This window comes from Diabrotica undecimpunctata, chromosome 5, assembly GCF_040954645.1.
Source record: "Diabrotica undecimpunctata isolate CICGRU chromosome 5, icDiaUnde3, whole genome shotgun sequence".
NCBI classification, from domain to species: domain Eukaryota; kingdom Metazoa; phylum Arthropoda; class Insecta; order Coleoptera; family Chrysomelidae; genus Diabrotica; species Diabrotica undecimpunctata.
Genome location: NC_092807.1, coordinates 144,857,773 through 144,885,451, shown reverse-complemented (window position 1 = coordinate 144,885,451; position 27,679 = coordinate 144,857,773). Strand labels below are relative to the sequence as shown.

General features: G+C 33.6%; 1 protein-coding gene across 1 annotated transcript; it reads right to left on the bottom strand.

Moving 5' to 3' along the window:
- Window positions 1-159: 159 nt before the first annotated feature.
- Window positions 160-27,679, bottom strand: l(2)05287 (WD repeat-containing protein l(2)05287). Its single transcript, XM_072532932.1, has 10 exons — window positions 27,500-27,679; window positions 27,241-27,442; window positions 25,164-25,441; window positions 16,528-17,047; window positions 11,475-11,659; window positions 10,857-11,014; window positions 8,947-9,312; window positions 3,620-3,786; window positions 328-504; window positions 160-271 (listed from the first exon to the last, which is right to left on the bottom strand). The coding sequence occupies exons 1-10, from the start codon at window positions 27,601-27,603 to the stop codon at window positions 182-184; spliced, it is 2,247 nt and encodes a 748-aa protein (XP_072389033.1). The 5' UTR covers window positions 27,604-27,679; the 3' UTR covers window positions 160-181.

The following is a 27,679-nucleotide window of genomic DNA, read 5'->3' as shown; positions in this document are numbered from 1 at the left end:
CCCGTGTGACGATTCACCACCCGGTATATATAAAATATTGATGTTGATTTTTTGTGCCATAATTCTTAGCATTTTCATATTAGTTGGTGAAAATATCTTTTTTGTCGGAGAAAGATGTCTAGTTCATGTAAACCGTAAGGTAATAAATTAAACCACCGATAAAATAAACAATATTTATTGATTAAGTTTCCTCTTGAACAACAAGTGACGTTAATAAAGTGTGACAAGCGTATCTAATTGGCATCAATGTATGAAGAGGGCTTTCCAAATACTAAAACAAACAAAAATATTATTTTAACGAAAATACAAGAACATAGTAGCTCTTACCGTTTTTATTGCTTTGTGTTGTGAGTCTTTTTCAAACAAGTGTTTTTGTGGTAGTGTTGATTGAACTGAAGCCGACTTAATACCCGGTTGCATCATACCATATATGGATTTGCTTTCGACAGATTCATCTATGGAACTTTTCGATGTGAACTCGCTCTCACATAAACAATATAATTCCTGTAGAAAAAAGTATTACATAAAGTACAAAGTAAATAATTTTTATGATAGTTATTAACTAAAATTACTAAATATATATATATATATATATATATATATATATATATATATATATATATATATATATATATATATATATATATATATATATATATATATATGCTGTCACTATTTTTCCGGGATTGACTCCGCGTTGTAAAATGCTGGTTTTCTTGAAAACCATTGTTTTGGCGACGTTTCGGCAAGGTCTCACTTGCCATTCTCAAGCCTGGTGGATCTACTTCTCGTCGTTACTCGATTAGTACTGATCGAGAAAAGTAGATCCACCAGGCTTGAGAATGGCAAGTGAGACCTTGCCGAAACGTCGCCAAAACAATGGTTTTCAAGAAAACCAGCATTTTACAACGCGGAGTCAATTCCGGAAAAATAGTGACAGCACATATAGCTCCCGCGGAAACCTCAAAACAAACATATATATATATATATATATATATATATATATATATATATATATATATATATATATATATATATCACTTAATCACAATCTTTTCTACCATATAATAGTGTAAGGTGTAATTTACTTAATCGCAAATTTCTTCCATTTTTATCGGTTTCGTGTCAATATCTTTACATCCGTCACTACGTTTCTTTTACTTTATTACTTCATCTCATGTCTGTCTTGGTCTTGCTATTTGTTTTTGTTTTTTAACACCTTTATTTTTTACACCCTTCTGACTGGTACGGTATCTTTTATTGTAAACGGCGCCAGCAACTTAGTTGTCTCTGTTCTATAACTCCAATGTGGCGTGTATTTTGAGTTTGATCATTACATCTGTGTTACACTTTGGTAGCGCACGTAATAAAATACCTAAATAAATATTTCAATAGCAAGACTCTTGAGTTTCTGGATCCATCAAATAAATCAAAACTTCTTTTTTTTGTAACCGTATTTTACCTTTGTTCATTCATCAGCTGTTCTTGTTCTTCTTTTTCTTTAAATAGCCATTGACTGTCCACTTCTGGATATAAACCTCCCATTGGCGTTTCCATTTTAATTTGCCTCTTGCTACCTGGTGCCATTTTCTTCCCGCCTTTTCTTTCATATCGTCCAGCCATCTTTTTGTAGGTCGAACCACACTTTTCTTATGTAACCTAGGTCTTCACTTTACGACGCACAATACCACTTCAATTAAGGAGCGCGTTGTATTACGTCTACATTTAATCTTCTGCGTTTTTATTCATTTTGTTGGCGGCTTTAACAGTCAACTTAATTGTCTCTAGACCATATGTCATCACTGAAAGGATGAAAGAATTGAAAACTTTTGCTTGGAGATTTATATTTGGCAATATTATTGTTCTTGCGGACAATTCTAAGTTTGCAAACGACAGCCCATGTCATGCGAATTCCTTGGTGTACTTCCGCGTGTTGTTTTTCTCTGATCAATTTTATTAGATGACCCATGTAAATATATTCTACCACCCTTTATATCACGTCTTCTCCCACAATAACCGGTACTTCTTAGAAAGTAAGAATGTTTATACGATTCATATATCGGTAAAACTCAGATATCGTCCGTCCAAAGACTACTGAACTTTCGTAACAGTATTTTGACAACAATTTCCGAAATGGAAATCGAAACTTTCAATATAACGTATTTTTCGATTAAACTCGTAGTTTATTTCCATTCGATATAGTAGATAACATAAAAATACTCTCGGATTTTTTGTTGGTACTGTCTCCGCTCCAAAATAGTTTCTTCTCTTTCTATAAGGACACTCCTCTTACTTATTTTCAAATATTGAATCTTCATTTGTCTCTAAAAGGCTTATCCCTATGGTTTCAATGCCTTCACTTTCTCGAATTTGAATATTGAAAACAGTTTTACATAATATAAAATAATATGTAAATATTAACGGGCTCCGCCAGGGAGACCCTCTGGCGGAGGGTCTACTGCCAGATTGAACCCTACTGTTCAATCTGGCTCTGGAAAATGTAATACGTATGTCACAAATCACAACCGCTGGTTCAATATATAATAAATCAGTGTAAATCCTGGCCTATGCTGATGATATCAATATTGTTGGGAGAACGGAAAACGCTGTACGAGAGGCGTATGTAGCATTAAAAGAATCAGCTACAAAAATGGGTTGAATAATAAACACCAACAAAACGAAGTATATGAAATAAGCACGCAACCACAAATCCTACGACCACTTGTTATATAAAACGACGTCATCGAAGCAGTGAACGAATTTTATACCTGGGAGCGCTCCTTAACTCTGAAAATAATACTGCCGCAGAGATAAACCGCAGAATTTGCACGGCAAACAGATGCTATTTTGGGTTCAATCTCCTTCTTAAATCCATAATTATATCGAGAAATACAAAAATTAAACTCTACAAAACAATAATACGACCAGTCATAACATATGGTTCAGAGACCTGGACTCTAACCAAAAATAATGAAAACATGTTAGGATGTTTCGAAAGAAAAGTACTAAGGCGAATCTATGGAGTAATGAATGACAATGGAGTGTGGAGAAGACGATACCACTTCGAAGTTTATAGAATATACCAGGAACCTGATATCGTAAAACATATTAACATAGGACGTCTGAGGTGGATAGGGCATGAAATGCGGATGGAACAAAATGACCCAGCTAGAAAAACACTCCTTGATAGACCCATTGGTCAGAGAAGAAGAGGAAGACCCAGAACAGGGTTCCTTGATAACATCGATGAAGACATGAGAAATATGGGAATACGTGCTTGGCGGAGAAAGTCGATGTTTAGGGAGGACTGGAGAGAAATTCTTGAGGAGGCTAGGGCCCACGTAGGGTTGTAAAGCCAGAATGATGATGAACATTTTTAGAATTTTAGTCGAAACTTTAGTCAATCACCACCTAGTAACTATGTTGCTGGCCAACAGATTTTAATTCTTTTCGCGTTGTTCACAATAAATGTTTTATATAACAGATTTTTCTTATACCGAAAAAAAAAATGGAAATTTCTCCAGTTCTCCAGTTATTTTGTTCAACTTTTTGCGCCCAGGTTAAAAAAAAATAGAAATCAACTTGGATTAAACAGAATATTAAACATCAACATACTTACATTTTCATCTGTTATAAAATACAGTTGGACCCTTTGATACCAATCTAATCTAAGATCGTTAGAGTTTTTACTTGGGATAAAATTGCAGGCTCGTATGGATTTGAATTTTTTTAAGATGTCCTCATTTACATATATTGGTTGACTGGAATTCGGAGAGAAAACATACACTAAAAAAATTAATATCGATTTCATTTTTATGTCTTTGCTTCTTGTATTTATTATAAAAATTTTATATTTAGTGGAAAACTATGACTAACCATATTACAGTCCATCCGCTAGATATTTGCACATCATGACATCATGAAGTATAACATCATTCACGAATTATTTTTTATATGACGTCTCTTTCCTACTCACAGAAACTAAATCGATGAACTTAACCCGCCTGCCAATATACAACAGCATACATCTAACAAAGACAGACATAGTGTGTCTATAAATTATTTTCATGTCATTTAAATACTCAATTCCTTTTCGTACTTTGAATGTAAATATTTTTTAACAAACAGTTGTTATAACGACTAACCGCTACCTTCATGTTCGATTTATTAGGGTAAGAATTTATTTGTTAGCTCATGACGAATAATATAATATTTATTCTAACCTCTAATTCTATTCTGCCATTTAGTTATTTAAATATGGCTATACAGCGTTCCACGTTAAGAAAATAACATTGCGGAGATATGGCCATGTATTTCTTATGGACGATAGAAGCGCAGCGATGCCACGATGAACACAAGCACGATTCAGTGTTGTATAATTTGTATTTTCGTTTTCACAGACATAATTTAAATAATTGTTTTTTTAACGTAATTGACCAAAAGTGTCCATTCGAAACAAGAGATGAAAAGTAGGGAACACGATTTTAATTAAATAAATAGTATTTACAAAAGATTATTTTATTTTAATTATAGTAACGACAGTTTATTTGTTTTTCGGTAAGAATATCATATACCATGAATCATAGAAATCAGTAGAAAATATTGCTTAGTTAAATCATGCACTTTGCCGGCTATTAAAGATTTAAAAGCAAATAAACGGACCGCTTGGAATGCATATATCTAATTACTAATTGCAACTTAAAATAATACGGTGTGCGTATGTCAGCGATTTTATGTCGTTCTCTGAGACTACATAATGATAATAAGGCTTTGTGGTTCTTCAGTTGTTATTCTGACAGTTAAATGTTAATTGAAAATGGAAATTCGAAAAATATATCGACAATCTAGTAAACCGCATGCCTGAGAGTTTTGGCAACACTGATCTCCATAAGCCTAATGTTATTTTCTTAACGTGAAACGCTATATAGAATCAGTCAATCAGTCAGTTTTATATCACTCCGTCAACGGAGTGATATAAAATATTTTTTAAGGGTTTTTATTGTTAGAGTATGCGTGGTAAACCAATGAATTCCCAATCAAAAACTTGTGTTAAATGTGTTGGGAGTATTTCGAATTAGAAAAAACGAATGGAGCGCCTTTGGAGCCATTTTCACCTGTTCAACAGGTAAAATATTGAAATGCATGTTCGTTTATCAAAATACATATCATTGAACAATTCTTTATTTAAGAGAGTATCTGCTGCATTAAAAAATTTACGACGAGGAGTATGTACCATTATAAAAAGTAAAGAAAATAATCATATTCCTTCAAAGCCAGGCAAAAATAGACCTCGTCCGAAAAACAAGACAACCGATCTATCTGAGGGATCAAAAATGGCAGTGCGGAATACAGTATTCATTCTGTGCAGCTGACGGGAGGGGATATACGTCACGTTTAAAGCGCTCATATCGGCCAAATTTGTTGTCATCGTAAGGTCCGCTTGCCATTATGCTAATTTCAGTACTGATTTCAGTACTAAAATTATTAGTTACAAGTCGATTTAATATGAAAAATATGGGTTTCTGTTTGCAACTATCTTAATTTTAATTAGCATGTAGGCATAGGCTTTACTAATTGTACATTGATAACCTAATTCTATTTTATGATTAGAGTAAACAAAACACAAATGCCAATAATGATGGCGAAAAAGAAGTTAAAATTATATGCAGTAGCTTTAATTGTAATAATGATGCTTAAAAAAATCATACATTTAACATAGACTACCATGCAAAAATAAACAATGAAATTTTCACTAAATGGATAAGCGAACAATCAATTCCCAATTTAGAAGAGCCATCATTAATTGTGATGGATAATGCTTCATATCACAGTGTTCTTTTAGAAAAGCAACCTTCTAGTGTTTTAATTAGAATGGAAATTATTACCTGGTTGACAACAAGCAAGATCAAATATGACGCAAAACTAACAAAAAACCTGAATTAGTACAAATTGCAAAGATGAACAGAAAAGAGAATGTGTATATAATTGATGAGCTACTAAGAGAATACGGCCATGAAATGTTGAGATTACCTTCTTATCACTGCGAATTCAACGCTATTGAATTAATTTCGGCAAACTGCAAGTCGTATTACAATAAGTATATTGGTACAGATGGACATTCTGATAGTGCTGTTCATAATAGACACTAATAATATGAGTAGCTCAGATTCTGACAGCGAAGAAATCTTAAATTTACGATTGTTTACGATGCTTAAATAAATATTTAAAATAAATTGTTTTTTACCCAGCTCAAAAGTTTTCTATTGTTCAATTTATTAAACACAGGTTTCTTTATTTGCATTTTTTTGTGTTAATTTTTGTATCTAGCATTCTATCATTCATCATTCTAAGCAGAAACGACATCAGTCTTGACTTGCTGCTTGTTAAAAGTAAAAAAATATGTGAAAAAGACAATTATAAGTCAGAAATTATTAAGAAAGCGAGGCTGTGCGGGGAAGTATATGAAAATTATAAAAGTAATGTTGTACCTGCAAGAAAAACAGGAGGAGACTGTCGGTAAGTTTTAAGGTTAAGATAGTTTTAAAACGTAAAATTATTATATACTTTTTGTAGTTGTCGCTTGAAGTGCTTTGAAAAAGTTAATGCAGATGTAAGGGCTAAAATACTTACCAAATTCAGAAGCATGCTTACCAAGAATGCACAAGATTCATATTTAAAAGGGCTTATGGGAAAGTGTGAAGTAAAAAAGAGACGACCTCGAAATGAAAATCCAAAGAATAGAAGATATAACATTAGTTACTCTGTGACAGGCTCGGGTGGCAAAATTATTGTTTGCAAAAAGCTTTCATAGGAATTCACACTGTGAGTCATAAAAGAGTTCGAAGAATTTCTAAGCTTCTTGTACAAGGAAAAGCACCACTAGATAAACGTGGAAGAAATATTTCTGGGAATGCTAAGTCTGAAAATTTAATAGAACAGATTAAGACTCACATTGTGAGTTTTCCCACTAAGATTTCACAGTACACAGGGAAAGAGAAGCATTACTTACAAAAAATTGAATGTGCGAATTAGGTATGACCTATTTCGTGCCAAATTTCCTGATAATAATAATAATTCAGTGAAGTATAAATTTTATTTAAAGATTTTCCAGGAACATTTTTCTCTATCTTTTGGACGTCCACAGGTAGACACTTGCTGTGAATGTGAACAGTTAGACATAAAAATTAGAGTCCATCTTTAAACGAAACAGCGAAGCGCGTAGCCGTTGCGGAATTATCAGTACATAAAAGACGTGCAAAGAAGTTCTAAAATCAAATGGCAGAAATTGCAGAGATATGCAAGCCAGATGCCACTGTATGTGGCCTGACGTTTGATTATATGCAAAATCTTCAACTTCCACTTATTCCAGTACAGGAGACTTTTTACTTACGTCAACTAACCTACAACGTCTTTGGAATTTACAATATGCGAAAAAACAAGGGATGTTTTACACCTACCACGAGGGTCAAGCCAGAAAGGGTCCCAATGAAGTTGCTTTATTTCTTACGGATTATATTAAGTCTGAAGTGCCTACTGCTGTGAAATATCTTCACTTATTTTCTGACAGCAGTACTTTCCACAACGTGGCCATTCCTTTTTGTCCAACGACAGAAACTTTGCGGCAATAAAAAGAGCCATAAAAAACTTTGACCGTGTTTACCACCCAAAGAATATACAGAAATGATAGTAAATTCTACACGACACAAAAAGTTTTTCGTCAAAATGGTGGAAACATCGAATATTTTTGAATTTAAAAAGTGATGGCCTAAACATTACAAAAAAATGTGCTTGTCTACTGACTCAATGGATAGAAAAGAAAAGGATAAAAAAATCACTTTCCAGGTTTCAAACTAATATCATTTTTTTATTCTTTAAACCAACCAGGGACTGTGGCAGTCTCGGAATATATTAATGGTTTTATCTCTAACAACTTTAAACGTGATAGAATTCCATTTTTACCAACAGTTCTCTCCTATCCGGATGGTAAAGTAACAATTAATAAAAAAAATTGAAGATATACGCAAGCTCATAGACTACATACCAGAGGAAAAAAGATCATTTTTTGAAGAGATTATGCAGTGGCCTACTACTTACCGATACAATTAATGATGATTAATGCTTCTACTTTGTTTGGCAGACAATAAAATTTCCAAAAAAAATATTTTTTTTATTTCTGTTCTGAAACAACATAAGTCACTTTTTTTAAACCATAATATGACTTAAGAAAAAACAATTTTTATAGAAAATATGTAATACCTAATGTATAGGATAGTGAAATATTATTGCAACAATTAATTTTAAAGCAGTTTTTCTTACAGCGCTTTCAAACAGTTTTTTGGGATTTACTTAAAACTATAATTTCTGACTCATGTTGTTTCTGAAATGACCGATTCATCTAGTATAATTATGTTTATTACAGTTTTAGTCATTCTGTATGAATAATACCTGTTACGAGACTCAAAGCTCTTCGATCTTAAATCCATCAATCTCCCCAACGGTAATAAAAATAAGTATTAATTAATTCTAAAAACCATAGTTAATACTGAATTACTGAATATATAGAACGATCAAGACGTTGGAGCTCTGAGGTAGATTTCTATTCAGTTTTTTAGAGCATAACCCATATTTGCTTATATGCAATGAAAACACTTTTATTTCTGATTACTACGGTTTAAATATTTATTTACTGTAGATTTTATTGGACAACCTGTAGGTTTCCAAAAATTGGAAAATCATATTCATAAATGTATAAGCATCTAGTTTTCAAAATGCAATAAATGAAAAAAAAAGAAGTATAAAAACATCCATTGTAATATTAGCCATTTTCTAATTCTTATAACCGACGTAAGTTTGGCTCACATATTTTGGTTTATTTCGTATAATAGGAATGATGACAATGTGCCAAGATCCAGCAGATTCACTGTATATAGTTTAGACCATACAAACCTTTATTGTCTCTTGTAATTACAGCCATATTTGTTGACAAACTGTCCGCAATCAAGAATGATACAGAAATCGGAACTGTCCACGTCATAGACAACGTTAGGATATTCCAAACGCTAAGTTGATTTTTACTAGCCGCTACAAGTAGGTGGCATTGGTTACCGTAACCAAACTGTAAGTACTTTAATTGTTTCTTATGCAGAGGATGAAGTAGAGAACATTTAAGCAAACATGTATCAGGAGTCCAAACTGTTAGTATTTCTCCGAATCCTGTTGCAAATAAAGACCCATCTACTGAAAATGATAATGAATTGCAAGGCAAATTTCGATAAAAGCCAACTCCAAAGCACTGCCAGGATAGTTGTGTACCTAAAATTTATAGTTTTAATAAGTAACAAAATTTATAATTAAATAAGTATATTTACAAGGTGGTCCAGAATTATGTACATTAATTTCTAGAGCTCATAGTACGTCCAAAAATAAGGGTACTTCTTCATGTACACTTTTTTATAAAACTGAATAATAAGGGAATTCACCCCTTTAAAGGGGTGAATTGAAATTCTTATTTTTTCAAATATCTTCCAAACGGTTTTGAATACGGAGTTCATATTTTGGGAGTGATTATAAGACATTAGGATAATTAATTTCATGTCACCACCTACCACATCCTATATTAATACAGGGTAGTTTTGGAGGGTAAGTGGGGGTTATTGCGTCACATCTTGTTTAATTTTTACATATTTTAAAAAAATATTTTTACGAATAATTAAAAACTTCCTTCTTTAAGGCCATTACCAAAGAAAGAAACATCAAATATGATGCCAAATTACTGCGACATCAAAATGCCCTACTGCAACTCTTACTAGAACCATAACAAGAAAGACGACTAAAAAAAAATTAAGTGAATTTAAAACTCGAGATAAATTGGACAATCAAAACAAGAAAATTGGAATATCTCAGATATATTACACGTGAAGAGAGATACAACTTGCTCCAACTGATCGTGCAGCGAAAGATCCAAGGAAAAAGAAGCATAGGGAGACGTAAAAATCATGGCTGCGCAACCCAAGAGAATGGTACGGATGTCATCATCATCATCCAGCCTCAAGAGTCCACTGCTGAACATAGGCCTCTTCCTCATGTTTCCAACCCCGTCTATCTTGCGCCGCTCTCATCCAGGTTTTATTGAGTCTTCTTAAATCATCAGTGCATCTTGTAGGTGGTCGAAAAACGCTTCTCTTGTCTTCCCTTGGCCTCCATTCCAATAACCTCTTTGTCCATCGCTCATCTGTCATTCTGGCTATGTGTCCTGCCCATCTCTATTTTAGTCTGGCTATCTTCTCGATGATGTCAGTCACTCCGGTTCTTCTCCTGATGTCTTCGTTGGTTATTCTGTCTCGCAGAGTTATTCCTAACATGGACCGCTCCATTCTTCTCTGCGCGACTCTCAGTTTGGTAGCTGCTGCTTTTGTTAAGGTAAGTGTTTCTGTTCCGTACGTCAAGACTGGGAGGACGCACTGATCAAATACCTTTCTCTTTAGGCATGTAGGCAGCTCACTTTTAAAAGTTTCTCTCAGTTTTCCAAATGCTGCCCACTCAAGGCCGATTCTTCTCTTCAGTTCATGAGTCTGGTTATCCCTGTCAATCATAATTTTATGTCCCAGGTCCCAGGGACGTACATCAAAGGAACTTTTCAACCGTCCCTAAAGTTCGGATAGCTATGATGATTGCCCACCTCTGTCGCGGGGATAGCACTTGAAGAAGAAAACTCGAAATGAAAACAATAAAGAAAAATATAAATTTTATCCGAAAAGGAAATAAAATCAAATATTGTTAATGCTTCCATTATGCTGTACAGATAATCTAAATATCTACTTGCTGAGTAATGTAATTAAATTATCAATGACACCTACCTGTAACTACTTCAATTTCCGACAATTGCCATATTTTAAATTTTTTGTCGTCTCCAACGGTTACGCACTGAAGTCTTTCATCTTTATGGCACGGTTGAAACAGCATACTATTAATGCTATTTTCATGTGGATATTCAATGGAAGTATTAAGGTGAAATCTAAAAATATATATTAATTCAATAAAGTATGTTTACACTTTTATATTATTATTCAGACATATGCCCCAACATCAGATCACGAAGATGAGGAAGTAGAACAATTCTACGAAGAAATTAATGAAGCAATGATAACAAACAAAGCAAGGTATATAATCTTAATGGGCGATTTCCACGCAAAAATAAGGACAGAAGAAAACTAGAATGAAATTTTAATAGGACCCTATGGATTAGGAGAAAGAAATAATAGAGGAGAAATATTAGTAAACTATGCAAAAGAAAACAACCTATATATGTTCTTAAAAAAAATCAGAAAAGAGAAGATATATATTAGGCAACGACAGAAACACAGAATGCTAAGGACACGAATAAGAATTAACATATTGTGATTCATTTTAATATTCCTTACCTTAGGACAAGTAGTTCAAAATTAATCTATCTAGTAATGGAAAACAATACTCACTGCTGTTTAGATTCATCAAACTTCCAAAACTTTAACCGTATTTCGTAATTGTATTCCTTATCTTTTCTTTCTTCGATAGTAGCAAACCATAATCCACTTTTACTTATTGCAACTTTTGTTACTTCAGTATTGATCATTGTTGTTTCTCTCTCATTCGTTATTTTATTTTGGGCAGTTATATCAACCTACAAATCAAATTGATTTAAAAATAGATTTAATCTTAAGTGGAATTAACATTATATATGGATAGACTTGTAAGAAACCATTGATTTCATTATGATAAACTGGAGGTTTGGGGACAATATTACACCTGTCAACACATATACTAACGCTGACATAAACTCAAGCCACAATCTACTTTTCTCAAGTCTAAAGGTTGAATTAAAGAAGTTAACAAATACCCTCCAGCCAAATAAAATATAGCTATATCTTCTCAAATATCGTGAAATACTAGAAAATATAGCGACACAATGAAATCCGTGGATTTCTTGAGACTCCAATTGAAAACAAATTTGTCAACGAAAATTGAGTAAACATTAAAATTGACTTCTAAGTAAAGCAGAAGCAATACTACTTAATATATATATATATATATATATATATATATATATATATATATATATATATATATATATATATATATATATATATATATCGGTTTCAAAACGTCTTGCGTCGTTGTCTGATGCCTAATTTCCACGAATTTCTATCATTCCATTAATATTATTAAATTGCACAATAGGAACAAGGAATTGAATGAAAATAAGAATTGCACAAATTTTAACTATAGAAATATATTTTGTTTACTAAAACATTGTACATGTAAACTTAAACTTAACTAATTTCTATTTGAGTGATTTTGTTGAGGATAGGACGATAATAGGAGAAATAGCATCGCACCAGCGGACCGATCATGTTTGAGTGGGAGAGAGACGCAAGGCATTCGCCGGTCCGGCGGGCCTCTCTCTCGTTCGGTGACTCATCGTAACAGACGTGAGCGGGCGTTACACTTTTTCATGAGTGACTCCGAGCCACAACCTAATTTAAGACGTTGTCACGTCAAAAGAAGAGCTAAACAATAACAGACAGTGACTCAATATAACATTGGATCTAATCATGTGGAAGAAACTTAAAAATAAAGATTCTGCTAAGTATCGTGAAAAGACTCAAATAATTTGGAAGCAAATTTAACATGCTGGCTTGACCAATAATACTGTAGAAAATTCAGCGAAAGCAAAATGCCCTATATTGTGCGTATTCAGATCAGAAGTGGAAAACAGGTCCATCTAACAGAGCATCTAACACACCAAATTCATAAAAGTGGCCAGCTACTGGAAGATAGGTTGGAATTAGAGAAGTACTATTAGGCCCAGTACTATTTAATATCAGAAGTGCGCAGAGAAAAAAGAAACAAAATCTTAAACTGTCCTTATCGATTCCGGACGATCACCACCATCAAGGCAATGCGAAATTCACTTACAGAGCTGCGAAATAGCCGTTGATGTTGCTCTAAACCAGCGTTTCCCAAACGTATTTTTCCATGGCCTGGTTATTTTTGTGCTTATACTTTGTGACAAGAAAACATATTTCAATATTTGTTATAGTTGTTATAGTTTTATATATTTTAATAAAGAATCATTAGCTTAAAACAAAGATTTAATAAAACAAAATAAAAATCAAATACTTTATTAATGAGAAGTATGCAGTTGTTTCTAGTTAACTAAAAACTTCACGTTTGGAGGAAAAGATGTTAATGTTATCCTCAGGTCCGGTTCGACTTCCAAACGGTTCCTATATTTATTTTTGAGGAAAATAAGTGTTGAAAACACTTCCCCACACTTATAGGTCCTAACAAAAGGAATTAGAAACTTTATCGCTTTTCCTGCTAAAACTGGGTACTCCTGGCGGCAAGACAGCCAAAAATCTATCAGTGGTATTTTATCAAATATGTCTTTGAGTGCTCTATCATACGATAGTTCAATTACTGACTTATTATCTAAATCCGGAAATCCTATCTCGGATTCTACGTCCATTGTAAATGGATTCCTTACCCATGCTTTGTTGCTGAGGATTGGGGGAAAATATTCCTTCAGATTTGCCTCCAGTCCTTCGCAGTGTAAAAAAATGTTCATGTTCACTTCCCATTTCTTTGCAAAAAGCAGAGAATACACTTAAGTTCAGTGGGAGAGATTTTATGAAGTTTATAAATTTTACACACTCTTGCATAGATTCGGTTAAAAGCAGTTGCATTTTTTTGCCAGTTAATGCCTCTCTGTGGATGCTACAATGCGCCCAAACACATTCTGGTGCTACGGCTTTGATCCTCGGAAAAATTCCAATACGAGCGCCTGTCATTGCCCGTGCTCCATCGCTACTTACTTCCACACATTTATTCCATTCAATTCTATTGTCATTATTGTAGCTGTCAATCAGATTAAATATTTCTTCAGTCGTTGTTCTTGTTGACAGAGATTTACAAAATGAAAATTCTTCGTAAATAGTATTTTCAAAATCGTATCTTACAAAACACATTAGATTAGCATTATCTGATATGTTTGTACTTTCATCAACTTGCAAGGAAAACCAGTTACACTCCTTTAAGTGACATAATAGTTCCTTTAATATTATCTGTCATTTCCACAATTTTACGCTTCACTGTGTTATTTGATAGAGCCAGTAAACTTTCTTGCTTTTCATGCTTTATATCACATATCCGAGATGCTACTATTTTCATTGCTGGAAATATTAATTTCTCGGGAATTGTGTATACCGGTTTCAGCAAATAATTTTGATATTTCATTTCAGTACAAAGTTTTCAGATTGAGCGTTCTGAGAAAAATTCAAATGCATAATCTTTTTGGTATCTATTAATTCTCTCTTTTTATTTATAAAAAAAGATATTGGCTTGTCATCAGTACCCTTTATAAAACCGAACTGCAAGTAATCTTCAAAATATTGTCGGGTCCAGGCCTCCTTCTTTTTTGTGACAGTTGTAGACTGCGCATTGAGCGGCCGTTTGTAATTACCACTCGTACCTGTCACTGGATGGACATTACTCGACGTCTATTATTATTGTCGCTCTTAGAACTTGTACCCGGCTGCAGATCACTCGACGGTCTATTTGTGCAAGTCTTAGAACTTGTACTTGTTTTATAACAAGTTTATCCATCGTCAAATTCCACGTAATCAATATGCCCGAAAAATACGCGCTCTCAGGCCTGACAACTAAATTTGACACTGAATAAAATAAAAGAAGCAGCGGTGCAGCAGGCGAAAATTTGTAATTTTGTGGATGTGGTAGTGGGAGGTTAAACTAAAAGTAGTGGCGTCAGTCAGAGTGCGAACTGGAAAAGCAAGATGTAAAACGGCGAGGCGACCCGGCATTTTGCTTTCGTGGCCCGATACCGGGTCGCGGCCCACCATTTGGGAAACACTGCCTAAACCATTTGCACAGGTTTGCAAGCCCGGAAATTCCTGGAAATCTCTTCCGCTCAATCTTTCCCTGGATTCAGGGCCGATCCTTGCAGGTGTGTAGCGCGTGCACCGCAAGCGGGCGACCAAATCAAGCCAAATTTTTCACTTTTTTCAAAATAAAATTAGTTATCGTAAGTCGTATACATAAGTAGAATTTTAAATGATTGAAAAATCAAAATACAGAAGTCTCATTTTTTCGATAGCATAGTTTAATAAAATAGAGTGTAGTGCAAAATATAACAGTCCATTATTGCCTATTCTTTACACACATTGACATTTTCCAGAGACAGCATTAGTTAAAGGATTTTTCTGCTTACAAGTGAGACTGACGTCAGCTAATGTCAGTCTTAATAATGTCAATAAATGTAAACATAACAAAACCCGTATTCTAAACTATTTTGAGCAGCTTTTTTAATATGAGATAATCAATATTGTCAAAAATAGTGAAATATTATGCTGTAATTCTTGACTCTACAACAGATATTAGTCACACAGAACAAATAACGTTTGTAGTAGGTGTGTGAATACTACTGATTGTAAGGTAGATATTTTAGAAGTTTTTCTAAGATTTTGTCCAGTAACTAATATCACTGGCGAAGATCTGTGCAATTTTCTATTAAAGATGCTATTACTTAGTTTGCAGCTCGAAGTTAAAGGTATACGGGGTCGTAGCTACGACAGTGGATCGAACATGAAAGAAAAAATATAGTGCTTTAGAAACGGATTCTTAATATCAATTCTAGAGCATTATAAATGAAGTGTGCGCCTCATACATTAAATCTCGTCGTTAATGACGCTGCCAGGTCTAGTGGTAAAATTTCTGTCTTCTGAATGAACACAGAAAGAGATTATTAACAGCAAAAAAAAAACAAAATATTTAGGTCATATCCTCATAGTATTCGAATAGCAACTAATACGACTCATTATTCAGGGAAAAGTCGGAAGAAGACGATGGATTGAGCTTAATTTGATAATGAAAGCTTCAGTTATATTGTTGATATGTTGTTTAAACACTGCGCCATGAGAAGTGGAATTAAATTAGAAAATGTAACTAAAGTGGATAGGTAAAGGGATACATATGTGTAACAAGCAATTAAATAATTGATAGACTAGTAAAACCAGCCCAAACTACAGGAGAGGAACTACATCTGAAACTACCTCCTTCTGACCTATTCATAAAACTAAAAAAAAACACACATTAGACAAACGTGGAAAACATATATCAAATAAACAAACAGACTAAATTTTGTAAAATACCAAAATATAATTTTTAGACACCCATGGTCCCATAATCTACCCAATAGAAACTTTGCCAGAACTGTTTTTTTAGATCACCGAACCCTAATCAGCAAAGTAGGTTACTTATTACACCATGTGATAAATAACTTCAAATCGTGATTTCTTAAGATTCACAACAGTACCTACAGATTGGTTAATAAGTTACCAAATGAGAGGTGTGTGGGCGATATGTCAATTAACAAAGTAACTTTTAGGAGTAATATCCAAAGGAATAGAGACTTACTTTGTTAAGCTAGATGTTACACAGTAATAAAAGAATAATGAAAAAATAAATACTTACACTGTAAAGAAGAGACATATCATCTGGGGAATAAAACTGGATATGCCCTTGATTTCCATTCATTATTAGAGCTCTGGACCTACTATCGTGAACAATTCCACTATCAAAATGCGGTGATAGCACCATATGTTGAATCAAACTGATTTGGTAGAGTGTATTATCAAAAATTCGAATAGCATTATCATTTGTTGATACGGCGATATATAAATTGTTACTGGCAACCACGACATTGCAAATCTCTCCGGGTATACGGGGCACAAACTTTTTTTCATTTACATCGTCATACTGCCATTTTACTAGTACACTTTCACCGCCACCGCTATAAAAGTAACTACCTGATGTGGAAAAGCGTACTGTTTGAACAGGTAAATTGTGCCAGTGAAAAATAGTTTGTTTAGCTTTATTTGAAAATATATCATGCCAACCAACCACACGACCAATTGAGTCACCAGTGATTATAATTTCTTCTGTAGAATGGACTGCTACGCATGTAAAATGTTTTGCATTACTCATAAAGGATCTAAAATAAAATAAAAAATAATTAAGTATGTTACAAAACAATAATTATATAGGTTGTCATAAAACACAGACCAGATTGTAACTATACATTCAGAAGAAATGATTTATCATATATAGCTTCTTATTTCCTTATGAATATCAGGCTCTAGTTGCCTAAGGATTTTACAATTGATGGAATCATTGCCTGGAGCTGTGTTTTTCCTTTATATAAAGCTTTGTCATATTCATCTTCTGTAATTATATATATATATATATATTTAGGGATTCTACAGTATTCACTGCCTTCCCTCGCTCAACCGTTTCCATTTCTCTCTGTTGTTCCATTCTCCATCGTTTAGTCATCTCTTACTCATCGTCGCAGTAGGCGTCGTCTACTTCGTTCCTCCAGGATTTTCGGGGTCGTCCTCTTTTCCTCCTTCCTATGGGGCTCCATTCGGTTATTCTTTTTATCCATCTGCTGTCGCTAGCTCTTCTTACATGTCCATACCACTTTAGTCTTTTTTGTTCTATATATGTTAGTATGTCTGTTTCTATTGATGTTCTTTGCTTTATTTCGTCATTACTTCTCCTATCCATTCTTGTTACTCTGCAGCATCTTCGCAGGCATTCCATCTCTGTTGCTATTACCTTACTGCTGTTTTTCTTGTTTATGATCCAATTTTCGGCCCCATATGTCATAATACTTCGCACTAATGTTTTATAAATCTGCGTTTTTGTCTTCATATTTAGGTGTCTATCCCACCATACTGAGTTAAGTTGTCGGATTGCTGTTCTTGTTTGTCCTAATCTTTGTGTAATTTCTTCCTCTGTTGTTGCCTTTTTCGTGATTATAAACCCCAGGTATTTGAATTTATCCTTTCCTTTGATTGTTACGTTGTCATCAATCTGTAGATCTTCTATGTCTTCTTCACTTGTAGATAGGTACTCTGTTTTCGCGAGGTTAATATCTAGGCCAGCCTTGGTATATTCTTCTTGTAGTTTCTTCATCATGTAGCTGAGGTCGTCTTGGTCTTGTGCAATCACTACTTGATCGTCTGCAAAACTTAACGTATATAGGTATTCGTTCCGTACCGGTACTCCCATGCCTTCGCATTTTCTTTTCCATGTAGTCAAGGCTTTCTCTAAGTATATTTTGAATAGGGTTGGAGATGTGGAACAACCCTGCAGGAGCCCTTTTGTTGTGGTGAAGTCTCCTATGATTCTTGTTCCCATTTTAATGGACACTTTATTTTCTTTATACAGAGCTTTTGTAGCTTCTATGAGTTCCGTCTGTATTTCTAATTTGTACATTGCCTCCCATAGTTCTGACCTTGGTACAGAGTCATACGCCTTTCTCAGATCCACAAATGCCAAGTGTATATCTCTATTTTTTGCTTTTTTCTTTTCCAACAGTTGTTCCAGTGTGTATATGTGGTCTATGTGGTCTATGCATGATCTTCCTGCCGTGAAGCCTGCCTGATCCTCCCCGATTTTGCCTTTTATCGCTTGCTCTATCTTTTCTCGCAGTATCTTCCCATATAATCTTCCTATTGATGATATTACGCTTATTCCTCTGTAGTTTTCGCATCGTTTTCTATCTCCTTTCTTAAATATAGATGTCATATATGCCGCCGTCCATTCCTTTGGGAGCTGTTCTCCATTTATGGCTTTCTGAAATATCCATTGTATCATCCGGTGTAATTTTTTTGATCCGTATTTTATAAGCTCAGGTGAGATGCCTCCAGGTCCCAGTGCTTTCTTATTTTTGATTGCTTTTATGGCCGTTCTCATTTCCCTATCTGTTATTTCTATTTCTTGTTGTGGGAATCTGCTTCGTCTTCGCCTGTTTTCTTTTCCAATGAATTGTGGTCTTTGTTCTGTTAATAGTTCCTTGTAGTAGTCCTTCCATTCTTTGTCCTGTATATTTCCCAATTTAGTTTTTTCTTTTGAGTTTTGTTTCAATCTTCTCAGTACTTTCCATGACTCCGAAGTTCTTGTACCTCCTATATATGTTTCAATATTTAAGCAGATTCTTTCCCATTCTTCATTCTTTTGCTGTGTTATTTGTTTTTTCACTTCTCTATCTTTTTCTCTATATTGATTATTTATGTGATTATTTATGTGCTATTCAGATTACAATCATTCTCATAAAAATTTTCAAACCAATCATACACCTCATCTAAGTTTCATATAGGTTTCTTCAAGGTACTTTGAAAGATCATTACATTTTGTTTCATATGTTTTCATAGTTCTGAAATTTGTCATCTATATGATTTATATTATTAGTTTTTTTTATATCATTCCAGTGTATTCCCTTCGTAGAGTTAGGATCCATTTATGTTGTTTAAATTGTAATATAAGTTTGTAAATATCTTTGTTTATTTCGTTAAATTGTGACTTTAATACACGTATCATTGATTTGAACTACATGACTGAATAACTGTCTCTTTAGTTTAGAGGTAAAATGAAGGGTGGATTGAGCAAATGGCCTTACATTTAAATATTCCTTCATTCTACTATTTACATTTTGTACATTACATTTTGCTATGTTAGGTAGCTTAACGCTTAGTAGAACTATGGTGGGACGTCGGCCAGTTGGAAGACCAAGGAAGAGGTAGCTAGGCGAAGTAAGAACCGATGCTGAAGAAATATTGAAGGTGGATAACTGAAGGAGAGCAGTCAAGGGATGCTTGGAAAATATAAATAATAATAATTTAGAAAAGAAATAATTTATTTCGATATACTCTTTATGATTACTAGAAACCAATTCGCCAAGGATTTTTGTTGCTTAGTTGAGAAGATATGTTGTGGAATGTAATTTTAGATTCCCCATTTCTCTTCTTCTTCTTCGCGTGCCATATCAGAATTATCCGACGTTGGCGATCACCATTGCGAAGGCTTCTCGATCTTCTGCAATATGGAATAATGTTTTTTTCCTACACCTCTACGGCCCTCTATTTTGCCTTTAAGGATCAGTTGTAATATATTATATCGACTTCCCCTTACTATATGTCCTAGATAAGACATTTTTCGATGTTTAACAGTCTTTAGCAGTTCTCTATCTTTGTTGATGCTCCTTAGTACTTCTTCATTAGTTTTCCTTGCTGTCCAAGGTATCTTTAGCATTCATCTATGAACCCACATTTTCAATGCTTCAGTTTTGTTCATGATCGATACTTTTAGCGTCCACACTTCTACACTATACAAAAGTACGGACCAAACATAGTACTTAACCATTCTTTGTCTTAGAGCTAAACTGAGATGATTATTGCAAAGAAATGACTTCATTTTAATAAGAGTAGTTTTAGTCATTGCTATTCTACGTATTCTTTCTATGTCTGGATGTAGTTGGTCCGTTATCACAGTTCCCAAATATGTCATTTTGTGAACTTTCTCAACTTGGACTTCGTTTAGTTAATGCTTTGCATCGGGATGTGGGTCACGACTAAACACTAAAAATTTGGTTTTGTTTGAGTTTATTTTAATGCCCATTTCCTCTCCTACCTCGTGAATACGATCAAGCAGAATTTGGAGACCTTCAAATCCCCATTTCTCTAATTACATCTTTATCAACGTATGTTTTGCCTTGCAATTCTTATAAGGCACAGATTAAAGCAAAAATCTGAATGTGGTTTCAACAATTAGAAATCTTGGGATTTCGAGTTTCGTGATTTATTATCAGATGTTGCTATTGCGTCCATACCGAAGCCATTTTAGCGTTGCTTCCTTTAAGACAGAAAAGATTGTTTTCACGTTCAGAGTATCTGTAAATAGTCGCTCCGAAGACTCGTTTTAGGATGAAATATGTATAAGCGAATATACAGAGGCATTATACGTGAAATCAAATCTTAACTGCCTTTCCGATTATTGGATCGTTTGTTCAATTAAAGAAGAGTTGTTACTGTAGATAAATATGTAATTTAGCATCTTTGAAACTGAATAAAATGTGGATGCAATTATTATTTTCAACGTTTTTCTGGATTGTACAAAGCTGCCCGCTCTAAAGCTTTGGTTTAATAGATTTCCTTTTTTCCTATCTGACATCACATTTTTGTACAACTATTTTAATTTTATTTTATTATTTTAATTATTTTTTAGCATACAACATGTGCTCTTTTTCAAAAGTTGAGCATTTTGAGGAATGGCTTAAACATGGAAAAGAAGAGCGAAACTGCAAGTTATACAAGTTTTTGCCATCAAAGCATGATTTCTCTGGTTTCACAGAGGCATCACTGAGACAAAGAATTCTATCTGCAGATTTTCACCAAAATTGTCCAAAAAATGGGCAAATTCGGGAAAGAGCCGAGAATACTTTCTGTCAAATAATTCAGATTGGATAGCAGGAGATTTATAAATTAGTATCTCCCTTTACCATTCTGGGCCATCCACATTTGGTATGCTTACCAGTCCCTGGTAGCCACAGAAACAGTTTGACGAGTGCAGCAACAAAAGCAAAAGGAGACAAGTTGATGACTTAGATAAAGTGTTTGGTACAACCGAGTTAGTGGTTGCTGCAGAAGTGTCAGCGCGATTATCTGGTTACAGGAACTTTGGCAGTGCTAGTGAAAGCAAAATATGTGAGAATATGAAGCAAAGTGTAAGGTTGAGTGACTGCACAAAAGAATGGTGCTTAACGAAAGAAGAAGCTGTGGCATATTATGTGGACTCATTCAAATCATCTAGCCATTCATATAAACAGACTCGGATGTGGTGCATGAAAGCAGAACATCAGGTATTTTCTTCATTTTATAGTATTAGGAAAGCTAAGGATGAGTCTTACTCTCTTGAGGAAAATATTCTTGTTAATGAAGACACATGCAAAAATTAAACTTCAAGCCATTATACGTAAAACATTCGAATGTTAAGTTGTTGCACAGCGTGAAATTATCAACAATTTGTCTCCTGTCACATCATTCATCATTATTAGTAAGTGGAGTTGTGATGAAAGTTCCAGTCACAGCAAATACAAACAGAAATTCACCAATACTGATGACAATGATGAATTTTTGTTACTGTTTTCACTTGTACCACTTCAGTTATGTGATACAAGTGTTAACACTGCTTCGCATAATTCTAGACCATCTTCTAATAGGCATTGTTGTCCAATAAAGCTTATTTTACCATGTCTGAGACAAACAAAGTGTTGAACAAAATAAATGAATTGCTGCTGACCAACAATGTGTAATATAGATGGCAATGAGCTATCTTTTAAACATAAACTACTTTCCACCATGATTGACGGTAAAGTGTTCAAAGCTTTGACCAAAATATCTTCATCATAAAAGTACTATATTTGTGGAGACACTCAGACACTGATGAATGATGCTCCTAGGGAGTTTATAGTGAATAGGGGTAATCTTGGTTTTGGTTTATATACACTGCACGGCTGGATTCATTGTTTTGAATGCTCGCTTCACACTACTTATCGCATTAAAGTAAAAAAATGGTAACTGCGAGATGCAGCTGACAAAGCTAATGTTCAGATTTGTTTTAAAATTGGAATGGGCTTATGGCAGAAATACTGCCGGCAGATTTTAGGTTTAGATGTGACCCTTATAAAAAATTTTGACACTTTACTTAGAGCTATATCTTCTGGTTATGATATTAATATAGAAATTTTTTTAAATTTAACACAGGATACTAGAAATCTGTAATTGAGTCTCTATTCATGGTATTGCCATTAATGTAGTCTTAGATTTAATAATAGCACCTTTTACTGATGACATTTGCTTGTAGGAAGAATCTAGTGATTAAATGGGAATTGTAAATATGAGAATATAAACATTCTATATACACAACAGTGTAAGTTCTTGTAAATATAAATTGTATTCTTGCAAATAAAATGTAATTGTTTAAGCATATGATGCAGTTTTTATTTTCACTAATACATTTTTCACTAATTCCTCTATAAAAATATTTTTATTTTATAAAAATTAAAAAAAATTTCATAATATTTAATATAGCCATTAGAAGCAAAAAAATGCAATAACTAATTTTGCCCAGCCAGTTTGTTCTGATTAAAACTCTGTGCAGCTGTATTTTTTACACAACAGTACAGTGGAACCTCGATTATCCGTCAGGGCACCGGACCAAGGGTATGATAGATAATCAAAAAGACGGTTAACACAACATAAAAAAAAAATTCATAGTATAACTCAAATTTTATTTGTATGTTTTATTTGTCAATATAAGAGGGATTTATGTTAGTACAGTTAAATCAATTTGATTTAAAATATTCCGAAATCTTTGTTTTATTGTTACTTCACATTTTGCAACGGCTGAATTTCTTAATCGACATAAAATCATCAAATCTACCTTACCTTGCTTCTTCTTGCCGAGAATACCACTTGATGAATTGTGGTATGTGCGATGCAGCTTCTCTAGCTTCTTTACGTAAATCTTTGTGAGTTGCAATAGCATCATCAACATCACCACCATCAAAGTCAGCACAAATTAACCATTCGTTTATGGCATCTTTAGGCAACGAAAACAAAACAGTTGATTCAGCCATAACTTCATTTGTTACCGCATCACGCTTGGCTGTCACGGGGGCATTTTCATCTTGAGTTGATTCAGGCCATAATTTATTTCACGCTCTTTTCAGCGTTACTTCCGAAACATCAGCGAAGCATCCACAGCATTGTCAACTGCGTGTTTTAAATTTTATGCTTTCCAGTATTCTGGCAAAGAATATTCCTCTTCCATAACTAGGTTTTGAACAAATTTTTTTCTGTATCTTCTTTTGAATGTTTTAATGACTAATTGATCCATTGGCTGTATCAATGATGTTGTATTCGCAAGCAGAAAAGAACACGTGATATTTTCATCGTCACTTGGCAGCATGCCGGCTTCAGGATGGGCAGGTGCATTGTCCAAAATGAGAATCGCTTTTGGTGGCAAATGTTTTGCTTGCAAGTATTGTCGAACGCCCGGTATAAAAACTTAAAAAACAAAACCTTAGAAAAATAGATAAACAAATGTTGGTTTGCAGTACATACCTTTTTGAACCAGTCAGCGAATATTTCCTGGGACATCCATGCATTATGTTGTGCGTAGTAGTTAAAGGAAAGCGCGTTCATATTTATGCACTTGAAAAAACGTGCTTTTTATGCTGTACCAATCAATAATATAGGAAGGCGATGGTCATCACTTGTATCTTGTATTTGAATAAATCAATCATTGCTGTGATTCGTTGCTTCGATTGCAGCAAGTTTTTTTGTTGGCAATGCTTTGTAGTTTAAACCAGTTTCATCCGCATTGAACACTTGATCGCGTGTCAAACCATATTCATCGATTATATCTTGAAACTTTCTTTTATTTTCGTCAACGACTTCAATACTTGCGGCGCCCAATTTTTCACCTTCGATTTTCAGTTCTCGTATACCGTGGCTTTAAACTTTTCCAACCAACCGCTGCTTCCTTTGAATGAAGGATCGCCATTTAATTTCATTTTGAAAAACAATGCTTTTTCGGCAACAATTGGCCCAGACAAAGGAACACCTTCGCTTCTTTTTTGCACGAACCACAAATACAGAGTGTCGTGTCGTGCTGTGTTGAGTGATTCATTTGTGGCTTTTTTTCATTGTCTAACTGTTTCATCTGGCCATCCAACGATTCCATTTGCGAAGCATACTTTTCAATTCCTTCAGCATTTTTCTTGAAATCATTAATTGTTGTTCTCGGAACATCATACTTTTTGCTCAATGCGACTAAGTGACACAATCAATGTTCGAATTTGAATCAAACTTAATTATGTTGACACACAGATATTGACTAATAATTATTGTGCTCTGCGTTTTTATTTTTGGCTTGCAATTCTAAAAATGAAACTCTAAAAGCTCGGTATCATTTATCATTACCTATTTAAATTGAAATTTAATCCAGAGCCCTGAATAAGAACAATAATTATTCACATGTACATTTCAACAAATTTCGTTTGGCTTATCGCGCTGCTCAAACAAAATGAATTGATGACTAAATTTTTACTTATTATGTTGTCAATATAACTTATGTATGGACCCTGACGGTTAGCAGAGGTGATAGTTAATAGAGAGACAGATTAATCGAGGTTCCACTGTAATAAGAAGAGAAATGATTATGTGTCTATCAATACTAAGTAAGTTCTGTTACACACTTACCTGGAATGATTCTTAAAGTTATTCAATTTGTTAAAAAACACTGTATTATCATAAGTAACTGCAAAAAAATCTGAGTTGTTAACATCAATAAAATATGGAAGTGCAGATTTTAGTTTTATGCTATATTCCTTAGACATTTTAGTTTTTGTACTATAGTGAGCAAAACAAATTGTATTTCCATTTCTATAAGAATATATGGCTGAGTAATTTCTTTTCATCTCATTCTCATTCTCATCAGGAATGACATTGAAAGTTAAAATATTCTGATGTGGAAGTTGCTATAAAAATAAAAACATATTAGCGTAACCCAAATAGGTTTTAGATGACAAGTATTAAATATGATATAATAGATAAATTACAGCTTTGACCTTAACAATTTCTTATTTTGATTGAAGACATTGAAGATGGGGCTCACTAATTGCTTCATTAAACTTACTTGTTTAATCTTAGCTTACCTGTACTTAGTAAAGTCTCACTAAAGCATTTTCAGAATTAGCCTCTAATAATTCTTAAGTTGTATGCTATGAGGCATACTTCTAAAATTTTTTCACATAGCCATATATCAGATGTTACTCAATTTTACAAATATTATTTTCGTAAATTTTGACATTTCAGTTCAAATTTGGTACAAAACATTGTAAATGTTTCAATGGGTGTAATTGTAATCAAAGAGTGTTTCAAGACCCAGCAAAGCCAAAGTCTAACTCCTTGGGTTGTTTCAAATGGTTCTGACTGTATATTTAACATTGTTACTGTATTTGTTGTTTTCATGTATATACTCTTTGTTGCTTCTATCAGTTCTTCACTTACTTGTTTCTTCTTTAGGCTTTCCCATATATCTTTTCTTTTGACTGAGTCGAATGCTTTTTCCATGTCTATAAAGCTCAGATGTATTTCTTTATTTTTCTTTAAGGCTTTTTCTATTACTTGTTGCATGGTGAATATATGGTCTTGTGTGTTGTGTCCTTTCCTGAATCCACTTTGTACATCCTCTAATTTATGTTCTATTTCTTTTCTAATTTTCCTTTCTATTATGGTTTTGTATACTTTTGCTGCTACACATAGTAGTGATATACCTCTATAGTTCCTACAGTCTCTTGTGTTTCCTTTCTTGTATATAGGTATAATTACTGCATTTGTCCATTCTCTGGGTATTACTTTTCTCTTCCATATTAGGTTATATATGTATAACAATTTTTCTTTTGCTTTTACTCCTATATATTTCATCATTTCTGGTGCTACTTCATCGCTTCCTGGTGCTTTTCCAATCTTTATCTTTCTTATTGCTTCTTCCAGTTCTTCTTTTTCTATAGTTTCTGGATTTTCCGTGTTTCTCATGGATACTCTCCTGTTGTGACTTTCCTTCTCCATTGTATTCGCTTGATTTCTATTCAGCATCAGCTGAAAATGTTCCCTCCATCTTTCCATTATTGTCTTGTTGTCGTTTATTATTGTTCCTTCCTTGTTCATTATTTGTTTCAGTTTCGTTTCTTTGTTGCTTCTTAGGTTTTTCAGTGTTCTGTAAAATAATTTTACGTTTTCTTTGCTGTTTTCTTCCATTTTTTTCCCGAATTTTTCCAAACTTTTCTTTTTCTCTTTCTTAACTATCTCTTTAACTTTTGTTCTTTGTCTCTTATAATTTTCATATTTTTGTTGTGTTTTGTCTTGGATATAGTTATTTGTAGTTACTGTCAAATTTCAGCTTGGCTTATTCTTCTGAGAAACTTTATTATAATCTTTATCTGAATTTATATTATAGTCACAATTTTTATGATAAATAACTAACACAGAATGGTAACTTTACTTAATTAACTGTAATGGTAATTTATCAATGGTAATTTTTAATTTAGTGTCATATGAAATTAAATGAGGATGGTAGATATCTGATTTTAAAATACATGTCATAGTTTGCAAAAAACTATATCTTCAAAATATATTCAGAACTATTTTCTAATGAGCCAAATCCTAAATGCCCCAAATTAATTATGTTAGTGTTATAAAAGTATCGTAAATTACATATTTGGTAATAGGTATTAACCATTAAATTTTTGGATTATAAATTTATTGCTGAACTCACCTTCTCTAAAACTTTGTAATGTGTAACAGTTTTCCATGTGCTAACTATTCCACTTTGAGTGCAGGCTGTTATACAATAGTAGGATTCATAAAGATGGTAACTAAATCCGACTATTTTATCTACAGCCTTATATTCATGCATTAATTTAGCTGTTTTTGAGTTATATTCCAATAAAGACTCTTTGGAGCATATAAAAATTGATCTGAAAAATAAAGAAAGGTTAAGATGTATTTTATTTTACTTTTTTGCAGTTACTTACTGTCCATCACTTGAAAATTGCGGAGAAAGTTTAACAAATGTCCCACCACCTTTATAATTTGCAGTTATTTCTGCTTTTGGCGTATTTTTAATTAATTTGGTCATTTTGTATGTTTACTAAAAACTAACCTAAATTATAACAACACACCAAAACCAAAACGAGGTGAGAGGTGACAGGTGA